The following is a 25,747-nucleotide window of genomic DNA, read 5'->3' as shown; positions in this document are numbered from 1 at the left end:
GCTCCAATAATATCTCGATTTAAAGTGAGTACAATATAAATGTTATTGCTGGATTTTCATACAGTGCAAAAATAAATATGATCAATATAAAGCTTTATAAAATTAAGTGATGTGTTTTCTTACCCAGAACGTAACTCCTCCTGACAGGGGTTGCACTAAAATGTTTCATGCTTTTATAAGAACACGACCTTTAAACTTTTGACCTTGAAAATTACATACTAAAATTGTGTATTTTATTATCTTTACTCATTGTGATGTCAAAGGGCTTTGTATTGAAAAAATAATAAGTGTGTTGTACAGCTCTCTCTCCATGCTTTGACCTTGGGTGCTAACAGTGAAGGTCAAGGTCAAATGCATAGCCAAACTAGGTACTCATGTCCCCTAAGATGTTTGAAGATGATCCATAAACAGTTGTGGGCAATTTCAAGTTTGATGTGGCTTTGACCTGATTTTCACCAACATGAAATCAGCTTGAGTTGTTATTTGTGTCTGACATCACACAACACTTGAAAACTAGCAAACAGACAAACAAACACAAAGAACCGATTACATCCTGCCCTCCTTCAAGTAGAGAAAAATCCCTTTTTTAAAAAAAAAATCTATAACATTTAATAATGTTGAAGTTTGTTACTCAGTTGGAGGAAAGTGTCATGCAGATCCATCTGAGGCTCAGTAACAGCCATAGCCCAGGCATATGTAATAATACACAACTATGATTTGAACAGTTTTACACACTCCTGACCTTTTCATGTAAGTGAAGTGTCATCACTACACTGAGTTTTTCTTTTGCAGAATGAGCAAGGCGATCCTGGGAGCGCACTCCATCGCCAAAGAGGAAGAAGAGTGGAGGCAGGTCCGAGAGGTTGAGAAACATTTTGCTCATCCTAACTATTTCAATCATATTGTGGGCAATGACCTCATGCTGCTCAAGGTAAGCTGAAAATTCAGTGTCCAGTAGCCGGTCAAGCAAAGATGCAACAATGTAAATAAGTTTGTTTCCACCTTATAAAGTGCATTTCTGGGTATGTTTATACATGTTTCAATAATTCGCTCCAACTATTTCCCATTTTCCAAACAAAATATATGAATTATTAAGTAGTGACCCAGACTTTATCACAGTGGCAAGTCTGTAACATATAGATAGTCACTGTCAAAATGTAACATTTCTTTTTAACCATTTCTCAGCTTAAGGAATCAGTATATGCAACCAAGTCAGTAAAATGGCTCCAGTTGGGCAAAATTGTCAAAGACCCTGCAGATGGCACCAAGTGTCTGGTTGCTGGATGGGGAATAACTGAAGAGAACCACATCTCAGATGTTCTCAAGTCTGACTGTGATCGGCAGACATAAGTGTAACTCTTGTGAATATTACAACTACGCACCTTTAATCACCAGTGACATGGTATGTGCTGGTACAAATGGCAAAAAAGCAAAGGATACCTGTCAAGTAAGTATGAAGAATGTATATGAGCACGTAATCATTGAGCTCACCACCGTTTTGACACCTGTAAGTGAGAAAAAAGGGTCTACAGTGCATATGTACTTGCTGCAGGGGGATTCCGGAGGCCCACTGCTGTGCGGCTTTCAGCTGGTTGGAGTTATTTCTTTTGGAGCTGGTTGTGGGGACATTTACAAGCCTGGAGTCTACTCGTTTCTCTCAAAGAGGCAACTCAAGTGGATCAAAGAAACTATGAAGTCTTAAAAGTCATCAGGCATCAGTCCACATAAGCTAAGCTAGATGACAATGTTTTATGCTTTTATGCTATTTAATCGGCTGAGCTATCACTTCATACCTTTTATTTGACCAGCATCATTTTATTATCTCATTGATTATGTTATATTTTATTGAATCTTTGTCACTGCTGGCTTGCTCTAATTGTTACAGACTGTGCACATAGCAGCCTGTGGTTAGTCCGTTTATGCACACACAAAAGTAAAACAACAGTGAGACTGTCCAGTCTGTCGCCCAGAGACATTCACTATGTCCAGTAAATTAATATGAGGATTTTGAACAGATTTTTTGACAAAGATACATTTTTAAATATGTTTTCTTGTTTAGTTTTGTTCAGTATTTGTACTTGACACATCCCCTCCCCGCCAAAAGACCCCACAAAAAACAAAATTGATACAAAACAATATATTTTACTTTACTTTTACTTTCTACTTTTCCTACTTTCTAATAAAGCTGAAGTAAAGATATCTTTCCTTCTGTCTGTCTCTTATTGTTTGTACTGCAATTCTCTCAAAGTGTCATGTTTTTACAGTAACTTCTAAATCTCACATCACTAAATCTTAATCTTAATTTAAAAAATCTTGATCAAAAATTGGTAATTAGTCCTTAATTTTTAACCAAATTAAATGTCTTTTAATTCTAAGAAACCTGCCTAAAAAGGCAGTCAGGCCACATTCTTGATTTGTTCTTTGTCAAATGAGCACCTTTCTCTCGTGTGAATCAACCAGTTGCCAGGGTTACCATGTGTTTGTAGGAGTGCGAGGTGAACCTTTTATACAGCAGTTTGCTTCACTGACAAGTATGATTACAATCAATCTCAATTTACCCTCTAACCACATTATTTATGCAACGCAAGTTTTCATGTTTGGAATTTTATCATGTTTAAAGTCCGTCATGAGTCTGAAACACATTTGTGTGGCTCAATCATCATCATATTAGCACCATTTGCTACTTGCTTTGACTTTTTTGTAATTTAAGACTCTCTTTTTGGACCTGCTGTTTTCTTCCAAATTTATAAATTATAAAATGCTGCTGACAGCATTTTGGTAAATGGCCTGTATTTGTATAGCACTTTACTAGTCCCTAAGGACCCCAAAGCGCTTTACACATTCAGTCATCCACCCATTCACACACAGGTGATGGCAAGCTACATTGTAGCCACAGCCGCCCTGGGGCGCACTGACAGAGGCGAGGCTGCCGGACACTGGCGCCACCGGGCCCTCTGACCACCACCAGTAGGCTACGGGTGAAGTGTCGTGCCCAAGGACACAACGACCGACACTGTCGGAGCCGGGGCTCGAACCGGCAACCTTCCAATTACAAGGCGAATTTTCAAAGCTAGATGACATGCGCATAAAGCTAGTGCCAGCATAGAGAGACGTGCATACCTACATATATTAGTTGGCTTTCTCTCGTGTGAATCAACCAGTTGCTAAATTTGCATTTCTGACACATATTTGTGGAATATCAGTTAACTGCTTACTATTTAACCATCAATTATTTAGTAAGTACTTCAGCAAATGTTATCCAGCCCTATCAAAACAGAAGTAAGATCATTAGCAGATTTCAGTTTTGTTGTGTCAGTGTTTCCTCTCCAGTTGTTGCTCATTGAACAGTCACGTCAAACTTCTATCTTCACAGAAATTAAGTCTGGTTTGCTTTCTGATAATAACTGCTAATACCAGAATATGGTTTTGAGCCAGTAATGCAATATATATAATTTTACTTCTCACTTTCTTCCAGCAGATGACACCAAGTTGATAATTGGGACTTATTTCATATTATTGCAAGCTTCCTTATATGTAATCAGGCCCAGTGCACCCGAGAGTTTCATACTAATATAGCTGGTGGATTGACTTTTGGAGGTTTGGAGGTTTCCATATAAAAAGATGACCTAATGTGCTTTAGTTTTACACTGTGTTGCATGCATTCTTAAGCAACATCCAATCTTACAACAGACAGCAAAATCAGTACACAGCATATAATCAATAAGCAACAGATTGTAGCCAAAAATATCCTTCTCCCCGTCATTTCTATTTTTGTTCACTCAGTTTGGGATTTGTTCATTCCAGGCTTGTTTTCTCTGATCTTTCACACAGCAAAGTAAAGAAGGCAAAGTGAAGACTTAACACATTTAAGTGACATTATCAAAGTGCAGCTCAGTGCAGCAAACTAGATAAAACACAGAAACCACAGCATTCAGATGAGCTGTCATTATAGTTACTTGAACAACATTTACGCACATACTCATCTTTCACATCTGTGTTCACATTCAGAACACTTTCACTTATGCTGATGTCTCAGTGACTGTGTGTTTGCACTACAGGGAGTGCAGAATTATTAGGCAAGTTGTATTTTTGAGGAATAATTTTATTATTGAACAACAACCATGTTCTCAATGAACCCAAAAAACTCATTAATATCAAAGCTGAATGTTTTTGGAAGTAGTTTTTAGTTTGTTTTTAGTTTTAGCTATTTTAGGGGGATATCTGTGTGTGCAGGTGACTATTACTGTGCATAATTATTAGGCAACTTAACAAAAAACAAATATATACCCATTTCAATTATTTATTTTTACCAGTGAAACCAATATAACATCTCCACATTCACAAATATACATTTCTGACATTCAAAAACAAAACAAAAACAAATCAGCGACCAATATAGCCACCTTTCTTTGCAAGGACACTCAAAAGCCTGCCATCCATGGATTCTGTCAGTGTTTTGATCTGTTCACCATCAACATTGCGTGCAGCAGCAACCACAGCCTCCCAGACACTGTTCAGAGAGGTGTACTGTTTTCCCTCCTTGTAAATCTCACATTTGATGATGGACCACAGGTTCTCAATGGGGTTCAGATCAGGTGAACAAGGTGGCCATGTCATTAGTTTTTCTTCTTTTATACCCTTTCTTGCCAGCCACGCTGTGGAGTACTTGGACGCGTGTGATGGAGCATTGTCCTGCATGAAAATCATGTTTTTCTTGAAGGATGCAGACTTCTTCCTGTACCACTGCTTGAAGAAGGTGTCTTCCAGGAACTGGCAGTAGGACTGGGAGTTGAGCTTGACTCCATCCTCAACCCGAAAAGGCCCCACAAGCTCATCTTTGATGATACCAGCCCAAACCAGTACTCCACCTCCACCTTGCTGGCGTCTGAGTCGGACTGGAGCTCTCTGCCCTTTACCAATCCAGCCACGGGCCCATCCATCTGGCCCATCAAGACTCACTCTCATTTCATCAGTCCATAAAACCTTAGAAAAATCAGTCTTGAGATATTTCTTGGCCCAGTCTTGACGTTTCAGCTTGTGTGTCTTGTTCAGTGGTGGTCGTCTTTCAGCCTTTCTTACCTTGGCCATGTCTCTGAGTATTGCACACCTTGTGCTTTTGGGCACTCCAGTGATGTTGCAGCTCTGAAATATGGCCAAACTGGTGGCAAGTGGCATCTTGGCAGCTGCACGCTTGACTTTTCTCAGTTCATGGGCAGTTATTTTGCGCCTTGGTTTTTCCACGCACTTCTTGCGACCCTGTTGACTATTTTGAATGAAACGCTTGATTGTTCGATGATCACGCTTCAGAAGCTTTGCAATTTTGAGACTGCTGCATCCCTCTGCAAGATATCTCACTATTTTTGACTTTTCTGAGCATGTCAAGTCCTTCTTTTGACCCATTTTGCCAAAGGAAAGGACGTTGCCTAATAATTATGCACACCTGATATAGGGTGTTGATGTCATGAGACCACACCCCTTCTCATTACAGAGTTGCACATCACCTAATATGCTTAATTGGTAGTAGGCTTTCGAGCCTATACAGCTTGGAGTAAGACAACATGCATGGAGAAGATGATGTGGACAAAATACTCATTTGCCTAATAATTCTGCACTCCCTGTATTAATCTGACTTCATTTCTGATCTGAACCTGTAGACGGCCTCATAAATATCTTTATAAATTGTTGTATTACAGTGCGAGTCCGAAACCTTTATTATGTGGTGATTTTCACACAATATCTTAAACAAACTCATTCTTCAGTTTTCTGCTCTTAATATCATTTGACTTTTGTAATGTTTACACTTTGCTCCTCGTGTTCCTCCATATTTTTAAATCAGGTGACTTCTCTCGGATGTTTTAAACATAGATGTAATTTTATTACAGAAATATCAGTTGGTATTTTGCATGATAATTCATTTTTTACTCTTACTACTCATCCCAAATTCGTTCATAACTTAAATCAAGTTATGAAGCTATTATGTTAAGCCAAACAAGCTATAATATATTATAATAAGCTAGATGATGCTGTTTTATTTGTATTTTTACAGAATTTTTGGGGTATTTTTGGTACCAAGATGCTTAAAGTGGACATAAACCACTACAAGTATTAAGTCTAATTTACACCATGGAGCCCTACTTTAAAAAAAAAAAACAACCCAAAACTGTCATGCATGAACTCTGTCTGTGAAGCTGGATTTTCAAAATAAGAGTTTAAAGTTTCCGTTTAAAGAGTGTAGCACGATCTTGTGGCAGTACAGAATGTGAAGTCACTGGGTTGGTTGGTTGGTTCTTCACTGTGAGTGTTACCATCTTCTTTTACAGAAGTTGAGGACCTGAGACAGACACACACGGGTGAGACGCTCAGCACTGAGAGTTTTCAGAGCAGCCAGCGTTAACTGGAGCAGTCTTAAACATGAGAGACTATATAGAAAACGTGTCACAGAGCCGAGTGTACAAACCACAAACTTGTTATAGTTTGTTATAGTTTGATCACGGTTATCAGTACAAAAACACATGTAAGAGTGGGTTTGGGTTTCAGAAGGCTGCTGGTCGTCTGGTTTAGTTTTCTTCTTTGTCGGCATTTGCTCTTAGAAGAGAGCAACGCAGAAAATATAAAGTTTAATCACTTTGAGAACTTTAGTAAATATCATTTTGTGACTCATAATGAAATCGTTACAGGACAAAAAGGAACCCTGACAGATAAAACTGGCTTTTGTCTTCATGTTCAGCTAAAGAGCAAATGCTAATTTAGATGTGAGTGAAATGATTCAATTCAATTCAATTTTATTTTATTTATATAGCGCCAAATCACAACAAAAGTCACCTCAAGGCCCTTTATATTGTACAGTAGATACAGAGAAAAACCCAACAATCATATGACCCCCTATCAGCAAGCACTTTGGCGACAGTGGGAAGGAAAAACTCCCTTTTAACAGGAAGAAACCTCCGGCAGAACCAGGTTCAGGGAGGCGGGGCCATCTGCTGCGACCGGTTGGAGTGAGAGAAGGAAGACAGGATAGAAGACTTTGGGAACAGCACCAAGCAGGACAGACGAGATCTGCAAAGAGTGGTGCGCTCAGCCGAACGCATCATTCAATCAGAGCTCCCTGACCTGCTGTCCATCTACACCAAGCGGTGCAAGTCCAAAGCTAGGAAGATTATGATGGACCTCTCCCATCCCAACAATGGACTCTTCTCACTGTTGAGGTCTGGGAAGCGCTTCTGCTCCCTTAAGGCCAAAACAGAGAGAATGAGGAGGAGCTTCTTCCCCCAGGCTATTCGGGCCCTGAACCAGGTGTAGGACTGGTCTCTCCCACACACATCACTATAAGACTGGACTCTCACACACATCACATCACCACACGCACCACCACACATTTCCTATAATCCTATAATTCCTATAATTTATAATCTTTATAATCTTTATAATCTCTTTCTGCTATTTGCACATTTTTTACTGTAAATTCCTAAGTTAATTTGTAAATTTTGTAGTAACCTGTAAATTGTAAATACTGTAAAACTTTTTTTCTGTCATTTAATGGTCGGGCATTGTACAGCTACAAGCATTTCACCCCCATGTCATACTGTGTATGGTTGTGTGTGTGTGTGACAAATAAAATTTGAATTTGATTTGAATTTGAACACATGCTGTGGAAGAGAGACAGAGATTAATAACAGATATGATTCATTGCAGAGAGGTCTATTAACACATTGTGAGTGAGAAAGGTGACTGGAAAGGAAAAACTCAATGCATCATGGGAATCCCCGGCAGCCTACGTCTATTGCAGCATAACTAAGGGAGGATCCAGGGTCACCTGGTCCAGCCCTAACTATATGCTTTAGCAAAAAGGAAAGTTTTAAATCTAATCTTGAAAGTAGAGATAGTATCTGTCTCCTGAATCCAAACTGGAAGCTGATTCCATAGATGAGGGGCCTGAAAACTGAAGGCTCTCCCTCCCATTCTACTTTTAAATACTCTAGGAACAACAAGTAGGCCTGCAGTGCGAGAGCGAAGTGCTCTAATAGGGTGATATGGTACTACAAGGTCATTAAGATAAGATGGGACTGGATTATTTAAGACCTTGTATGTGAGGAGCAGGATTTTGAATTCAATTCTGGATTTAACAGGAAGCCAATGAAGGGAAGCCAAAACAGGAGAAATATGCTCTCTCTTTCTAGTCCCTGTCAGGACTCTTGCTGCAGCATTTTGGATTAACTGAAGGCTTTTCAGCGAGTTTTTTGGACATCCTGATAATAATGAATTGCAGTAGTCCAGCCAATGATGTGGCTGAAGCTTTTGTAACAACAGCTAAACACAAAAAACACGAAGCTTAACGTTTAAACCTACAGAAGCAGATGTACAAGTACAATAATGCTGTGTGTGTGTGTGAGAGAGAGTCTGTGTATGTAACATAAGATTTTTTTCTATATCACCAGACACTTATCTTAATTACTTTTGGAAAGACACAAAATATACATTTCTGGGACTATGAAGCTATTTCACACACACAGAGACACACACCCTTACCCTAACTGTAACCTAATTGTAACTCTGACACTAAAACCACATTTTGAGTCCCAAAAATGCCTTCAAACTCGTGGGGACCAGGATTTTGTCTCTATAAGGGCTGTTGGTCCACACAAGCAGTGTTGGTCAAGTTACTTGAAAAAGTAATCAGTAACTAATTACCGATTACTCCCCCAAAAAAGTAATCCCATTACTTTACTGATTACTTATTTTCAAAAGTAATTAATTACTTAGTTACTTTTTAAAAACACGATTTACAACCTGAATAGGGATAAAGCGATAGATCTTTCAGCCCAATTCTACTTTTTCTGCATAATCCATCATACAAAATGTAATCAAATGGAAAAGTCTCTTTTTAAAACTTGTTTTATTAGTTTTAACCTTTTAACTTTATGCATCAAGCAAAAATTTAATTATATGCACCATTCTCTGACTGGAAGAAATTTGTTTAACATTTAAACTTATTTTCTGCACATTCCAGCACATAAAATATTTTTTTTTGTGTGTTTACACTCACTCTTTCAAATAGATGCAAGTAAAACACAGCAGAAAATAAATAACATCAAAGACTAGTGGTCCTGTTGCTCTATTTTCACCTGTAAAGCAGGAGTAGGGTAGGCGGAGGTGTGCCCTGGTGCAGGTGTGCCGCAGCGGTCAGTTGAAGAATCCGCGAGTTTCTCTGTGAGTTTCCCATTACGTGGTAGCGCACTCCCGGTGCTTGCTTGGAAGTTTAGGGGGGGGGGGTTTTCGCTTTAAAAAGAAGTTTTCTTCCCACGCACAAGGGACACAAATGTTTTTGTCACTTTTTATGGAATCAAACTCAAAGTAAGGTCAGTACTTCCACGCTTTAAACGCTGCACGCTCATACTCTCTCCCGCACTCGATATATGACGCACTGTTGATCTGCACACAGCTGTTGTCACGAAAGTCGCACTCGCTTACGTCACTGTCATGACACATTCTCGCAAAAAAAATCACGGTTTTAGTAACGCAGTAACGCAGCGTTCCTACGGGAAAGTAACGGTAATCTAATTACCGTTTTTGCAATAGTAATCCCTTACTTTACTCGTTACAAGTAACGCGTTACTGCCCATCTCTGCACACAAGTATAGTAAACTTTCCAGTTTTCCCCACAAAGATATGTAAACAAGGTCACACACACATGCACATAATCATTAAAAAGAAGTGTCTGTTTATGTAGAGAAAAGCTTATGTTAAACACACACACATATATAGATAGATGTGAAATACCAACATGCTCACTCTCACGGTCTCTTTAAATTCTCAGAAAACTGTATCTGAACCACAGACACCGCTGGTTCTAGATTCGCTGATTCTGGATTCAGATATTCAGACTGAGCTGACAGATAAACACAGTGAGTCTCCGACTGTGAAACACAAACGCTCTCTGAATGAGCCAGACCACAGTAAAGTGTCTCAAGCTGAGCTGGCAGAGCTACACAACATGACCCTAGCACATTTTAAAGGAGCATCATGACTCATCATGACTCTGATTTCTTAGTAAACTTTGTTAGTAATGTGTTTATTGAAAATGAAGTAATGCAGTAATCGCCAGAGGTGGGAAGTACTATTCTTGTGTCAAAGGAGCTTGCAAAGAAAAGCGTCTGGACTTCTTTAAGTTACTTGAAGACGTTTCACCTCTCATCCGAGAAGCTTCTTCAGTTCTAAGGTCAAATGGTGGAGAGTCCCAGATATAAACCTAGTGGGAGTATCCCCCCACAGAGGGACAAAAGGACCCCCTGATGATCCTCTAATCGCCTGAGCCAAGGTGTGAAACTGGGTGTGGGTCCCAATCAGCCGAGTTTCAGGTGTGTTCATTGTGAAACCTGGCCCCACCTTATCATGCGAATTCCTGAGGTCAGATGGCCCAGGATGTGAGTGGGCGTTAAGGCGTCTGGGAAGGGATCTCAAAACTGGATTATAGATGGCAGAGAGTTGGTGTCGTAAACCCCCGCCTCTGTTCAAAGATGGTCGCTCACAGTGGACATAGATGGCTTCTTTCACTCCTCTTTCAAACCATCTGTCCTCTCTGTCCAAAATGTGAACATTGGCATCCTCGAAAGAGTGTCCTTTATCCTTAAGATGCAGATGGACTGCTGAGTCCTGTCCTGTGGAGGTGGCTCTTCTGTGTTGTGCCATGCGCTTGTGAAGTGGCTGTTTGGTCTCTGCAATGTAGAGGTCTGGGCATTCCTCGCTGCACTGTACAGCATACACCACATTGTTAAGTCTGTGTTTTGGCGTTTTGTCTTTCGGGTGAACCAGTTTTTGTCTGAGCGTGTTGCTGGGTCTGAAATGCACCGGGATGTCATGCTTGGAGAAAACTCTCCTAAGTTTTTCTGATACACCGGCTACATAGGGGATGACAATGTTGTTGCGTCTGTCCTTCTTATCCTCCCTCGCTGGTGTCTGGTCTTCTTTTCTGTGCCTCTTTGCTGACTTTAAGAACGCCCATTTAGGATAGCCGCACGTTTTGAGTGCTTCCTTTACATGTGTGTGTTCCTTCTTTTTTCCTTCAGGCTTAGAGGGAACATGTTCTGCCCGGTGGTGTAGGGTCCTAATTACTCCAAGTTTGTGTTCCAAAGGGTGATGGGAGTCAAAGAGGAGGTACTGGTCCGTGTGTGTGGGCTTCCGGTAAACTTCGATGTTGAGTTTGCCGTTCTCTTCAATGTGCACAGCGCAGTCCAGGAAAGGCAAACAGTTGTCCTTTGTGTCTTCCCTGGTGAACTTGATGTTTTTATCCACAGCGTTAATGTGCGCAGTGAAGGATTCCACTTCTTGTGTCTTGATTTTGACCCAGGTGTCGTCCACATATCTGTACCAGTGGCTGGGTACTCTTCCTTTGAAAGAGCCAAGAGCCTTCCTTTCCACTTCCTCCATGTAAAGGTTGGCTACAATAGGTGTCATCCCCTATGTAGCCGGTGTATCAGAAAAACTTAGGAGAGTTTTCTCCAAGCATGACATCCCGGTGCATTTCAGACCCAGCAACACGCTCAGACAAAAACTGGTTCACCCGAAAGACAAAACGCCAAAACACAGACTTAACAATGTGGTGTATGCTGTACAGTGCAGCGAGGAATGCCCAGACCTCTACATTGCAGAGACCAAACAGCCACTTCACAAGCGCATGGCACAACACAGAAGAGTCACCTCCACAGGACAGGACTCAGCAGTCCATCTGCATCTTAAGGATAAAGGACACTCTTTCGAGGATGCCAATGTTCACATTTTGGACAGAGAGGACAGATGGTTTGAAAGAGGAGTGAAAGAAGCCATCTATGTCCACTGTGAGCGACCATCTTTGAACAGAGGCGGGGGTTTACGACACCAACTCTCTGCCATCTATAATCCAGTTTTGAGATCCCTTCCCAGACGCCTTAACGCCCACTCACATCCTGGGCCATCTGACCTCAGGAATTCGCATGATAAGGTGGGGCCAGGTTTCACAATGAACACACCTGAAACTCTGGCTGATTGGGACCCACACCCAGTTTCACACCTTGGCTCAGGCGATTAGAGGATCATCAGGGGGTCCTTTTGTCCCTCTGTGGGGGGATACTCCCACTAGGTTTATATCTGGGACTCTCCACCATTTGACCTTAGAACTGAAGAAGCTTCTCGGATGAGAGGTGAAACGTCTTCAAGTAACTTAAAGAAGTCCAGACGCTTTTCTTTGCAAGCTCCTTTGACTACGATGACCTGGATGACTGAGAACCTTCACAGACATACTATTCTTGTGTATTTATATTTATGACAACTTTAAACTCGTATTCTCTACTTTTAATACAACTATCTGGACTTTCTTACATTTCTAAAGCAGTTTGAACACAACTGAGGTGAGACATTATTTGACGTCACCGCGCGCCGCCGAACATCAAACATCGACCCATAGAAGACTCTCCTGCTGGTGTGTCATCGTCGGTGCTCATCACAAGTAGAGTGAAGAGCACCAAAGTCCTCGGTGTTCACATCACAGAGGACCTGTCCTGGACCAGCAACACCAAATCAGTGAAAAAAGCCCAGCAGAAACTGGACTTCCTGAGACGATTGAAGATGTGCCTCCCAGAAGCCGTCCTTAACACAGAGGCACCATAGAGAGCGTCCTAACCAGCTGCATCACAGTCTGGTATGGAAACTCCCACACGTCCAACCGCAGAGCCCCTCCAGAGAACTGTGCGGACCGCTGAACACGTTATTGGCAGCTCCCTACCCAGTCTACAGGATATTTACACCTCATGCTGCGTTCTTAAAGCCACTAACATCATGGCTGACCTGCATCACCCCTCCCACTCTGCAGTATCAGGAGCAGGTCGGCGAGATTGTGAAATAGTTTTTTCCCCCAAGCGGTCCGACTCCTGAACACAACACTGGACTCTCTTCTCTCTTCTCCACACACTTCTTAGACTACATAACACTATCCCCTCACTTCCAATACTTACACTATTGTGTATTGCACTGTTCCACTCTGTCTGTGTACTATTGTATTTATTTATTCTCATTTGTTTCTATTTCTATTCAAGTACAACACAGTTGTACTTATTTGTAGTTTATCTTTTTTCTGTACAGTTGTATATATATATATATATATATATATGTGTGTGTGTATATATATATCTATAGCACTTTAAAAGCAACACATGGGCGACCAAAGTGCTGTACAACAGAAATATACCATATAAGTACCATAAGTATAATAAATACAATGAATAGATTACAGTAAAACAAGTGTCAGTTACCCACTGAGGTGAAAGCCAGTGTCTAATATTGAGTTTTTAACCTGAATTTAAAGACCACCACTGAAGTAGATTGCCTAATGTGAAGAGGAAGCTCAGCCCAAAGTTTCGGGGCCACAACAGTCACACTCAGATATAGGGCTTCAGCAGATTGGACAAGTAAACAGGTGCCAGAGTATTAAAGAGGGATTTAAAATAAATATGGAGAAAGACGGACAGGAGAGAAAGAGGAGAGCTTATATTTAACAGTGAGGTCTGATGAGTGATATGATCCAATCGTCTTGCAGTTGCAGTTCTTACCAAGTTGTACGAAGCATGCCAGGACACAGACGAGTAGAAATTTCTGCAGACCGAGCATGATGCCAGCACGTGTTTGTAGGAGTGTCGAGGTGAACTTTTATTGAGCAGTTTGCTTCAGTGGAAAGTACGATTATCATATGTGGTAAATGTGGCTTTCAGCTGCATCCTTTACTCAGTGTAAGACTGAAACTGGTGTTATCATCATGTTCATCAGCTTATCGGTGTGAAACACACTCATCATGTTTAGTCGTCATTATTTTAAGCTCTTATAATAAGAAGTTCCCACCCGTTGATCCTCATAGAGCTGAAACACTGAAAAATTAGCTGCTGAAGATGGAAAGCATGAGAGCTACATGTCATCCTTTTATAAAATCTGAAGCTTCTGCTACTTTACCACACTGCTCTATACGCAAATTTACCTACAGGTGTACCTACACAGGTAAATAAATACTGCTTATTTAGTGTCTGCAGTGTTAATCAGAAAGTTTTAAATATTCTTCATTTAAATCTTGATGTGATGGCTGGTTGCCCACAGCTGGTTTTGAAGAAGCTGCGGAGGTTTGCTCTGTTTGCTGACTTTTATATTTGGTGTGACCTTGGGCGTGACCTGATTTTCACCTAAGTTAAATCAGCACAAGCTGCTATTGGTTTCTGTCATCACATAAAATTTTAACATTGTTAAACAACTATTATTAATTATTAATTACTCTTTGGTGTAGATCATACGCAGTTTGTTTTGCGAGATCTCGCAAAAGTTGAATTTCAACCAATGATTGTATAAAATGTATCTTTTATACAGTCATTGATTTCAACAATGGCGGCAAAACAAACTCGGGATCTCGCAAAAGTTTTGCGAGATCTCGCAAACAAACTCGGGATCTTGCAAAAGTTGAATTCCAACAATGGCGGCAGCTACTTAGTTGTAATATTACTCTTTCTGGGTCACAAAATAAACTTTTAAGATATTTTGAGGCGTGAATGTAGTTGTGTAAACGTCAAATATCTGCTCGGTTTACAAGACATCACATATTTGCAAAAGTGCTCCGACATTTTCGGAGATCTCGAAGCTAACGGGAGGTCAAGACCTAATACAGCCGGGAGGAACACCGTTCTCCCGGCACATCGTGCCTCGACCTCCCGGTCGGCTTCGAGCTGGCGGCCTCCAAAGAATAAGGCTAAAAGTTTTGCGAGATCTCGAGTTAGTTTTGCGAGATCTCGCAAAAGTTCATCGTAATTTTTTTTCTCCCATGTCCCTTGCGGGGCTCCGTAAGATCAAGGATACTGAAAAACATTTGATCCCTGTGATAAACTGTAGCTGAATCTCACAGTTATGGGATGATGCATTCACACTGGATACAGACTAAAAACCGTGTTTAGTTGGAAACACACATCGAGAAATTCGTGCTGGGAGACATGTTAATGATTGAAAACATTCCAGAAATTCACAGCTGCTTGATCACTTGAAGGTGAAGCAGGAAGGATGTGGAGGTGAGATGATGGAAGCACAGCTGTTTTTATTTCTGCAGCTGCATTCATAGAGCCTGGTGATGGTTTAAAAGCTTTTAGTCACAGCAGGGTGAGCACAGTTCATGCTAACAATGTGTCAGTGAGCCTGGATGCTTGAGCATTGCTGAGGAACCGGACTGAGGTCGTCGTCTGTCTGAGCGCGCTCTTTGGCCTTCATGATGTCGCCATCTGCTGGTGATGGACTCAGACTAGCCTCTAAACAAACATCAACTTCTGGCTTTGAAATAACTTTATCTCTGGCTCATGTACGGGCAGCATGGGGTGGGGCAGTCTGGGGACCCCAAAAGTATGCATGACCAACTGCTATACATGATCCAACATAGCTTAGAAATGCAATATTTAAGTTTAAAGTCTACATTTCGTCCTGCTTTCTGTTTTTACTATTTTCACTTCTCATTGTATTGAGTATGATCTATCCATAATCTCATGACAATATTATTGGCCATTAAAATATAAAGCCTCGTTATTAATCTTTTATGACAAAGTCATATGTTTTGGAACCAAATGTGGCATCATCCCAAGTTGTTTGAAAAGCACGTTGGGTGTGGTAATTCCTGGAAAACCACCGCCTACAAATAAAGTAAGTAAAGTGGCTTCTTCAGTTCACGGACTGACGGACCTCATCACAGAGCAGCTTTTCTTAATTTGGAGCTCTGGTAAGTCCTTTCCTAGCTTTGGTCAGGAATGCGTATGATTGATGATTTGCTGGCAACAAAGAAAAGGACGTTTAGTTTTTCTTTTATGATTTCAGTCGCTGCTCTGCAAAGCTGCATTTGAATGTGATGATGTGCACACAAAACTTCTCCAACTCTTAAAACTCTGATGTATTTTTTTTTAAAGCAGAAACGTCATTATTATGCTCAAGTGTGAAAGAAGCAGGATGATTGCTGATGAAAAGAAAAGAACGCATTTTTAATACAGAAACGTGTTGCACTTTTGCCTTTTGTCTCCAGTTTAGCGCCATTAAAATGAATGGAAATGCTTTTTTATTCTGTATTCTTCTGCTGAGCGTCACCTTATCCAGTGGTGAGTAAAACTGATTTCCCATTAAACTCAATTCTCTATTAATGTTACAATCTAAGCTGAACACAAGTGTAGTGTTGTTTGTTTAGTATTAGAACACACCTAAAACACATGTGCATGTGCATGCATGTTCTTGATGAGGTTGTCGCTTGTTTCCAAGGTTTCATAACCGCAAGAAACCATCAGTTGACAGTTTAAGGGTTACTTTATAAAGTTATCATGTCACAACAAATAAATAAATAATTATTACCACCACAGAGGATTATGAGCATTCTCAGTATGTTGTTATGAGTTAGTTTACTAACATGGCAGCCAATCACAAATGCATATAAGTCAGCTTTACAACCCAACACCGACTGGCTATCACGGTATGAGGTGTGCACATACAAAGAAAGGTTTCAGGTGTTTGCATCGAACATAGTAGTAATGCAAGTGCTAATAATGATGCACTTTAGTTTTATTTAATGCTTTATATATGTGCAATAATGAATCAAAAATAAAAATTCTTGTTTTTTGTCCAGAATTTATAAGGAAAACATTTATGGTATCATAGTCACAGCTCACTTAATTACTTTTCCTGTTCTGGGAGGAAATTCCATCCAGACATTTACTGTAGGGTCTACCTTACAATATAAAGTACCTTGAGGCAACTGTTGTTGTTATTTGGCCCTGTATAAATAAAACTGAATTGAATTAAAAGTGATGTTGAGTTTTTTATAAGCTTTTTCATGCATTTCTCTGCTCGAGTCAAACATGACCAGTCAGTCAAAAACAAGAGTAAATAAAGTAAATTCATTTTTTAAAAACATGTTTGTTTGTTTAATAACTGCATGGTCTTAACCCTGGTCACTGTAAAGAACAGCTGATGTTGTAATGCTGTGTACAGTACTAACGCTGTCGAGACGTTTGCTCATATTGCTGTGAATTTCTGCAGCCTGTTACAGTCTCTAGAACAAACCAGCGCTGATCTGATATAATTATTTTTAAATAAAAGTGGAAAAATAGCTATATATCTGTTGTGCTGTGAAATCTACATGATCCTTCATCTTTCTCCATAAATCCCAAATAAATCGATTACACTGCATTGTTGTTCCTTTAGCCTATGAAGAAGGTTACATCAGGCTGGCTGGTGGCCAGGAATACTCCGAGGGCCGTGTAGAGATCTTTCACGATGGAGTTTGGGGGACGATTTGCGATGATGGCTGGGACATAAATGACGCTCATGTAGCGTGTCGACAGCTGCGTTTCCCTGGTGCAGCCGAGGCTCCTGGATCAGCTGCATTTGGCGCCGGTAACAAAACCACGACGCTCCTCTTACGCGCTGCATTTCAGTGGTTAATGGCTAGACTGTAATTGTGTGGCTGTTTTGGTTTTAGGGGCCGGTAACATCTGGATGGACGATTTAACCTGCGGTGGGTCGGAGATTAACCTACTCCAGTGTACGTTTCCTGGCTGGGGGGTCCATAACTGTGGTCACGGCGAAGATGCCGGAGTTAGATGTGAGAAAGGTGAGGATGTTAGCATAAGGACAGAAGTCTCCAACCTCCTCTGAGAAATCAAGGTCAGAAAGACATTTGTCTTAGAAACAGGTGTATTCACCGTGTCTATGATCTCTATCAGGGGCGGAGCCTCAGAGCAGGGACCTCAACCACGAGTACACGTTGGACCACAATGCGAGCCTCTCTCAGCAGCTAGGCGAGCTGTTTGACAGCAGACAGGACTGTGACGTGGACATTGCAGTGGCAGTAGATAACAACATAGTGGAGACCATCTGTGCTCACAGGGTCATCCTTTCTCTCAATTCAAACCTCAAGGCTTTGCATCCAGACCTCAGCAGCTTGCTCATTAATGTGTCTTCTGATTGCAGCCAACATGCCGACATATTTGTCAGGTATAAAAAGTTCACACTTGCACATATTTCTATGTAAACCTGTGATCTGTCAATCAAATTTTTGAATTTCAGATATTTCTACACGAGGAAGATTACGGTCACATTAGCCTCCTCCCACTGCATCCTGAAAATGGCTTCTGACTGGGGCCTGACTGAATATCACAATGAGGCTGCGAATCTCTTCAGACGGTTTCTCCCCGAGGACCCCACCTTCCAAAGTCAGAACTCTCTTTATGAGTACGCAGTTCGCAGAAGTGACGACACGCTGCAGCAACTATATCTTCGCTACCTGGCGTGGAACTGCGAGGCGCTGATCAACTCCCCGGCCTGGACAAGCCTTCCTTTTAATCTGGTCAAAGCACTCCTTTCTCGCTCAGACCTCGTGGTGCATAACGAAACAGTCGTCCTGAGCGGACTGGAGAGATGGGCAGAAGCTCGAGGAAACGCAACCATGCGTGAGATACTTCTAAATCTCGTCCGCTTCCCAATGATACCAGCTGAGGACTTATACAGTCTTGACAGCTCAGAGTACCACGCTAGCAAGCTGGAGGGGTTTCAGTTTAATGCTCTTCCTGTAAAAATGCTCCTCAGCGACCTGACAGGAACCATCTACACACCCAGGATTTACACTGGCAGACCGTGGAGCTTCACCTTCAGCAGTCAGGAGATCCGAGCTTACCAGCACTCCGGGGTCTACATCCTTCGAGGCCAGCGAGTCAGCAGCCTGACGTCTGATTTCCAAACCCCGGTTCATAACAGCGCCTATTTCGCTTTTCACACCATGCGCTGGAAAGTCACGGCCTACGTCAGAGAGGAAGACTGCACAAAGCAAAGTGTTACTTGTGCTTCTTTACCAGCGATCAGCTTGAAGATTGAAGAAAAGAATTTACCCAGTGAGATGGAGGGCCGCATCCGTTACAGCAACAGGCTCGTTCTCATGTGCGCAGGAAGGCACGTGTTCCACGTGAACGAATTTAATGCTGTTGACAGCGACAGCCCCATAGCTGTTCCCAGCATCTCAGAACAAGTCTACCCGTGCCACTCAAACCTGTTCTCCTACCAGGTGGTGGTACGTCCTCAGTACTCAACAGATTAGATCTGACTAGAGAACTTAAGAGAAGGAGGGTGTGTGTCAGCGCAAGAACTGCACACACATAATGCTTTCTGCTCTCTCCTCCTTACGTGCAACAGCTGCAAGTGGAAACCTGAAAATTAAGGTGGATCCTGGAGCAGGTAGAATTGACTTCATGCAAGTTTTCTAAACATGAGCCAGCTTGTCCTGTAGTTGCTGTGGAATGCATCGCTGTGGCTTGTTTGGGCACATGGTGCTAGTGTAAACCTGGGCAGAGAGCAGTATCACTGCATTTCTATCTGATGATAAGTGAAAAAATAATAAAAAAGGTCTGGTCTACTGTTATAATCACTCTGTGGTCTGCAGAAGGTCATGCATTTCTTTTATTATGCAATGTATGTGTAATCAGATTACAGTGTATACACTTCTGTAATGTATTTGATTCACTGAAAATATTTACTGTCACTGCCATGACAAAAGTCCAGCAGTCTTAGCACAATCTGTCTGTCCTTATACAAATACAGTAGAATGATAGAATAGAGACAGTTCAGACAGTTATTAATAATACCTGTTAAAATCCGCTGTAAGTAACAGAGCGTTTAAACATACTGCAGGCTGCCTCCTCCTATGGTGTCAGTTTGAAAATCCTTCATCACCCACAAGTTATCGCATTCACAAGACTTTCTTGAGGTCAAGGTCACTGAGATTTGAATTCATCCAAGATTTTGTGTAGATACACCTGCGGCCCACCCGCCCCACGGTGGGGTGATAATGATACCAAAGGCTGATGGATTGAAAATAAAGATTTAAGAAAAAAAACAAACTCTTTTGCAATGAAGTTACAAGTAAAGTAAAGTTATGTAAGTACAAATGTATGATTGCTAAATCATTTAGGAGACGTGTTTTATGTCATCAAATTATTTCAGCTAATTTTAACACGGTACGGAGGCCGGGAGCATTCACATGAACTCTGCTGCTGTTAGTTTCTGTTGGTTTTTAAGTGTTTTAAAGAGTTTTCTCCACTAAGGTACGAAATAAATTCTTCTTGCACTTCTTTAAATGGGACCGGTGTCAAAATCATAAACACTTTTATTTTATGGAGCTGGTTTTTAGATCCTGCCGAGCTTAATTCAACAAAAACAGGCAGAAACCTTTCTGATAAACAACACTTCTCATTTCCTCACTTTAATGTTTTGAATACTGTGACTAAAGTAAAGGGTCTAAATCAGCGGTCTCAAACTCAAATGAGCTGTGGGCCACGGGTGGCACTGTCGTCTCATTGGAGGGCCACTTTAGTGTTCAAGTAGTACAAAAAACCCCGGCCAAACAAACAACAAAACACTTTAAAAAAAAATCAGATATTGTATAACAATTCAAAACTGCAAACATGAGCTTTTTTTTTTCTCACTCTTAACTAACTAAGTCACTTCAATGTACGGGCCGCAAGTTTAAAACCCCTGGTCTACATGCTTGAGATCAGAGCCCCTCTCCACTGAACACCCGAGAACAGCCAGCTGCTCTCGGAGCTGCCAGCAGGGGGCGGCATACGGTGGGCCCGGTGAGGAGGACAGGCTGCCGGAGGTTTGCTGCCCTCCGTCGGCAGCTTCCCGGTAAATGTGCTCGGTGTCTGAGATAAAGGAGGAACCGCTCGGTCGCTTCCGGTGACTGAGAGCTCCGCGGTTTCTGCACGATCCCGCCGACGCACAACTCACCGAACGGCGCCCGCTGCACGTGCACGCGCACGCGGCAGCGCTTCGTGGTGTTGGCGGAGAAAAGCGTCACGGTTCGTGTTTCTGTGAGCTGGTCTGACAGGGTTCCTGCTCCACGGTGACACAAAGCGCGGATAACGGCACGGCACGCTGTGGAACATAAGAGAGAGAGAGAGGGGGGAAGGCAGAGGGCGGTGGGGGGGGGGACGGTAAAGCAGCACAACGAGGAAACCAGCCGCGCAGCCGCGGACGCCTTCAGCTCGTTCTCAACAACCACCGGACACGGACCGGGAACGAGCCGCTCACACCGGGCCGCGCACAGGCTCGCTCCCTGAGACATGGGTGAGGATAACGGAGCTCTGGGTGAGGGTGGGGGGTGAGGGGGTGAGCGGCAGGCCTGTTGTCAAGTAGCAGGAAACAAAGGCCCGCCGATCTCGTGAATCCACGAAGGGCCAGTTTCGGTTTCCTCTTCATCACGTGTGCACGCGCTTATTATCATTGAGCTCCTGCGGTTATGGAGGATGCAGGCTGCCATGACGCTGTCAGTAATGCGCGTTTGTTTGTTCTGCCTCTGAAACACAGTCAGTCTACAAATACACACACGTAAACGCAGCAATGTGACATTCACAGCCTGCTGCATGAGAACACGTTCATGCATTGTACCAAGCCAACATCCCAGTTTTGCTTTTTGCTTCCCTAGGGTCAGAGCCTCCCAGCTCTCCACAGGTGGTGGAGGATGGAGGAGAGGAGGATGAGGAGGAGCTGAGCGGAGGGGAGGAGGCAGACTTGCGGTCCAGCTCAGGCCGGGGCTCCCTGCTCACCCGCAGGGGCATCACCCTCAGAGTGCTCCTCAAGGATGGCCTGGTGGAGCCCGGGGACGGCGTGCTAGCCATACACTATCTGGTAATAACACGTAGCAGTTATGTGAACATGATTCTGACTCACCACAGTATGCGTGACTTGACATGAGGTCATAAACTCTTGCTTTCTCTCCTCCTGCAGGGTAAGAACTTTGTGGGAGACCTGCTGACTGATGGGAAAATCCGATGGGTGGAGACGGGCCAGATCTTCAACTCCCCCAGCGCCTGGGCGACTCACTGCAAGCGCCTGGTGAACCCGGCCAAAAAGTCTGGCTGCGGCTGGGCGTCGGTGCGGTACCGGGGACAGAAGCTGGTCCAGTACAAAACCACCTGGCTGCACAAGTACCAGCCCAGTGCCGACATGGTGAGAGGAGCATGACTGAAGGGGAGCATTCCTAATATTTGGTGCTTCCATTACAAAATGTATTTTGTGTAAAAATGGGTTAGTACAGATTTCTAAGCCTATTTTATTATCCTTGCTTTTAGACTTTAAACTGAGTTTTTAATGTTCAAAGTCTAATAATTAAGTCATGACCTTGAGTTTCCTCTCATCTGCGTTACTCATGAACACGTCCCCTCACTGCTCCTCTGGTCACGTGACTTACAGGAAGTAATATCTGTGAGAGTATCACTCTTTCACAAAGCTCTTTTTCCATGTTTCACCGATGAGGTAAAGCACAACACATCCACCTTGTGACGCTTGTTTACAGTATAAACAACTCATATTTTTAGTAACTGTGATGAATACAAGAAAAAATTATTGTAAACACAGATGTCAAAGTAAAACTCAGAACAGGCATAAGAAATGAACAGTATTACTTAAAGCGTGAAGGTTTAGACATTTCTAAAATGATTACTTAGTAGACGTTATAAACATTTAAACCTTTACAGGATTATAATTTCTTAACCGTGTGAAGAGGTTAGTTTTTCTTTTCTTATCTAATACATGAAATTTCAGCTCTGGCAGTAAAACCACGTAAAAACTGCATGTTGTCGTGGTGTAACACAGAGCCAGCATCCATTGTGACATAAGCATCGTTATGTCCTGTCCAGCCTGTCGCCTGCAAATGAAATAAGACACTGAAACGATTTCAGAATGTAAAAATAAAAAATGGTGGTTAGCATTGTTGCCCCATAGCGAGAAAGTCCTCGTTCAATTCCACCAGGTCAGGGTGTTCCTGTGTGGAGTTTGCATGTTCTCCCCGTGTTTCCGGGTACTCCGACTTCCCCCCACAGTCCAAAGACATAAAGTTAGTGGGGATGTTGTGAGTCTATTGTACTGTTGGATATTAAAAAAGAGAAAGAAAAATATACATATATATATAAACCAGAGTGTCCAGCTTCATGCCAACCACAGAGCCAGCCTTCCTGATTAGTTTTTCAAGGCTGGGCATGTCCTTCTTTGCTGTGCTGCTCCCCCAGCACACCACAGCATAGAACAGCACTCCGGCAACTACCGACTGGTAAAACATCCTCAGGAGCTTCCTGCAGATGTTAAAAGACCTCAGTCTCCCGAGGAAGTACGGTCTGCCTTGGCCTTTTTTATACAGGTGCTGCGTGTTGCATGACCAGTCCAGTTTGTTGTTCAACCAAAGCCCGAGGTACTTGTACGTGTTGACCACCTCCACCTCCTCTCCCTCTATCTGAACTGGCAGTGGACCTGCTCTGGACCTCCCAAAGTCCACAACCAGTTCCTTGGTCTTCGAGGTGTTGAGTTGCAGGTGGTTTGTGTGACTCCATGTAACAAAGTTCCTCACCAGACTCCTGTACTCCTCTTCCTGGTCATCCCAGATACACCCCATGATGGCCCTGTCGTCCACAAACTTCTGAATATGGCATAATTCAGAGTTGTAGCAGAAGTCAGAGGTGTACAGGGTGAAGAGAATGGGGACAGCACAGTTCCCTGTGGTGCTCCTGCGCTGCTGACCACAGTGCCAGACGTGATGTCCTTCAGTGACGTACTGTTGTCTGTCAGGAGGTAGTTGGAGATTCAAGTGACCAGGCAGGGGTCTCCACCTGCATCCTGTCCAGTTTCTCCTGGAGCAGACAGTGCCGGATTTTATTCAAGGCACTTGACAAGTCAAGAAAGGATCCTGACCGTGCCTTTTCCCTTGTCCAGGTTTGAGTGGGCTCTGTGTAGGAGGTACAGGATGGTGTCCTCCACTCCGGCATCCACCTTGTATGCGAACTGTAGTGGGTCCTGGGCATGTTGTACCTGTGGTCGGAGGAGGTTGAGGAAGAGCCGCTCTAGAGTCTTCATAAGATGTGACGTCAGTGCCACCGGTTGGAAGTTATTCAGCTCATTGGGCCGGTTCTTTTTGGGGACGATGCAGGACGTCTTCCAGAGGGCGGGCACTCTCCTCAGTAGCAGACTGAGGTTGAAGACTCTTTGTAGCGGCTCCCCAAGTTCAGCAGCACATGCATCCTAGGACACACCTTGTCTGGGTCTGCTGCCTTCCTGGGGCGAAGCTTCCTCAGTTGTCTCCTGACCTGGTCCACTGTGACACTGGGAGTGGATTGGAAGTTTGAATGATTGTCTGTGTGTGTGTGTGTGTTAGCCCTGTGACAGACTGGCGACCTGTCCAGGGTGAACCCCGCCTCTCGCCCTAAAGACAGCTGTGATAGGCTCCAGCCCACCCGTGACCCTGACAAGGATAAGCGGCAGAGGATGGATGGATGGAAAATCTTTTTAATCACACTTTGAAATACATTGTGTCCTTTTTTCAGACACTTATTTATTAACAGCCTCTTAACCACGTCTGCAGGGTGACATCGGGGACATTTTGTCTCTTAGAAAATGTAAATGTGAAAGCGAGCCCACATTCAAAAAATTTATTAACTTCCTGTAACAGGAGGAACCCGTGTCACATCGTGAGCTGGACCAGTATATATTTTTCTCACAGTTTAAAATCCCCGGTTTGCAGAAATGTGGAGTGATGGTATAAGTACTCGGAAAGACCCTTTTAAACAGATGTGGTGTTAAAAATAAGGAGTGGTTCCAAGGTTTTGTCAAAGGGCGATCGAGCCTTTAAACGTATTAAAACAGGCCAGGTCGTGAAAATAGAATAAAGGTTGTGGTTTGACATGACAATTAGCTAGTGCTGACTCACATGCTGACGGGAAAAAAGGAAACTTAAGGAAGAAGAAAAATGTGATGGTGAAATCGATTTGGAGTCTCTGCAAACAGGAAACGATGAAACATTCATTACAGTAAGGTAAATCCGGTGTAACCAGAACTTTATTTTGACATTTGTTTTACTTCCTGTGATGTCAGAGCTTGGTGAGTGAGGAAGATGATGACGAGGATGAAGAGGAAGGAAAGGCAGCTGTGCAGGCAGACGACAAGAACAAAAACACCAAACCTGGACTACATGGTATCATTTCCTCCTCTCCTCCTCCCTCTGCCTTTCCCTCCCCCTCTCCTCCCCGCTCCCCTCCTCTCATCCTCATCTGTTCGATGTTACAGATGTGATGGTTTCACGGAGGACTGACAGAGAGAGAATTCCCGTCAGATATTGCACTTTGGGCACCCGAGATGCTGCCAGGTACCACCTTACCTGACTTCTTTCACAGCTCTGTGCATGAAGCCAATCAGAGTACGATGAAAGGTGTGCTTGTGTCCTCAGAGATCCACACACACTAGTGGAGCTGTCAGCCTTCTCAGCCATCAACAGGTTCCAGCCTTTCAATGTAGCCGTGTCCAGTAATGTGCTGCTGCTAATGGTAAGCATTAACACGCTTTCAAGCAGACCAGCTTCACACTGATCACAGGTAAAGAGACTAACTTGCCCACTTCTCCCGCTGTAGGACTTCCATTGTCACCTGACCACCAGTGAGGTGGTGGGATACCTTGGGGGACGATGGGATACCAACACGCAGCGTGAGTGCGACTTTATTCAACAAAAGAGAGCATAGTGATCAAATCCACAGAACGCCGGGCTAAAGCTGTCCTCCTCTCGCTCTGTATTTCAGTGCTGACGGTCTTGAGGGCTTTCCCGTGTCGGACCAGGCTGGCAGACAGAGACTCGGCTTCCGCTGTTGAGGAGGAGGTAACGCACGCAGAAACACAGAGGTGGAAAAACCCACTT

The 25,747-nt window shown here is 43.0% G+C and overlaps 3 protein-coding genes across 4 annotated transcripts in view; all 3 read left to right on the top strand.

The window, feature by feature from the left end:
• Positions 1–793: 793 nt before the first annotated feature.
• LOC146361829 (chymase-like) lies at positions 794–1,350 on the top strand. Its single transcript, XM_084922372.1, has 2 exons — positions 794–931; positions 1,186–1,350. Exons 1-2 carry the CDS (start codon positions 794–796, stop codon positions 1,348–1,350), a joined length of 303 nt encoding a protein of 100 aa, XP_084778498.1.
• Positions 1,351–15,190: 13,840 nt separating this feature from the next.
• Positions 15,191–20,592, top strand: LOC146361828 (galectin-3-binding protein B-like). Of its 2 annotated transcripts, XM_084921087.1 has the most exons (6): positions 15,192–15,760; positions 16,058–16,130; positions 17,227–17,418; positions 17,504–17,635; positions 17,748–18,018; positions 18,091–20,592. In XM_084921087.1, exons 2-6 carry the CDS (start codon positions 16,073–16,075, stop codon positions 19,112–19,114), a joined length of 1,677 nt encoding a protein of 558 aa, XP_084777213.1. In that variant the 5' UTR covers positions 15,192–15,760; positions 16,058–16,072; the 3' UTR covers positions 19,115–20,592. The 2 variants fall into 2 exon arrangements, with proteins under 2 accessions (XP_084777212.1, XP_084777213.1); XM_084921086.1 differs by having other exon boundaries at positions 15,191–16,130.
• Positions 20,593–21,000: 408 nt separating this feature from the next.
• mpnd (MPN domain containing) overlaps positions 21,001–25,747 on the top strand; it is a 13,499-nt gene continuing 8,752 nt past the window's right edge. The window contains exons 1-8 of the mRNA XM_084921088.1: positions 21,001–21,141; positions 21,500–21,702; positions 21,802–22,023; positions 24,934–25,033; positions 25,126–25,204; positions 25,286–25,382; positions 25,467–25,539; positions 25,632–25,708. Of these exons, the coding sequence (XP_084777214.1) occupies positions 21,138–21,141; positions 21,500–21,702; positions 21,802–22,023; positions 24,934–25,033; positions 25,126–25,204; positions 25,286–25,382; positions 25,467–25,539; positions 25,632–25,708 (855 nt within the window). The 5' untranslated portion in view covers positions 21,001–21,137. The remainder of the gene's footprint in view (positions 21,142–21,499; positions 21,703–21,801; positions 22,024–24,933; positions 25,034–25,125; positions 25,205–25,285; positions 25,383–25,466; positions 25,540–25,631; positions 25,709–25,747) is intronic.

Source organism: Perissodus microlepis, chromosome 23 (assembly GCF_051167445.1).
Source record: "Perissodus microlepis isolate ML-2025 ecotype Zambia chromosome 23, ASM5116744v1, whole genome shotgun sequence".
NCBI classification, from domain to species: domain Eukaryota; kingdom Metazoa; phylum Chordata; class Actinopteri; order Cichliformes; family Cichlidae; genus Perissodus; species Perissodus microlepis.
This window is presented reverse-complemented; position numbering and strand designations above follow the sequence as displayed.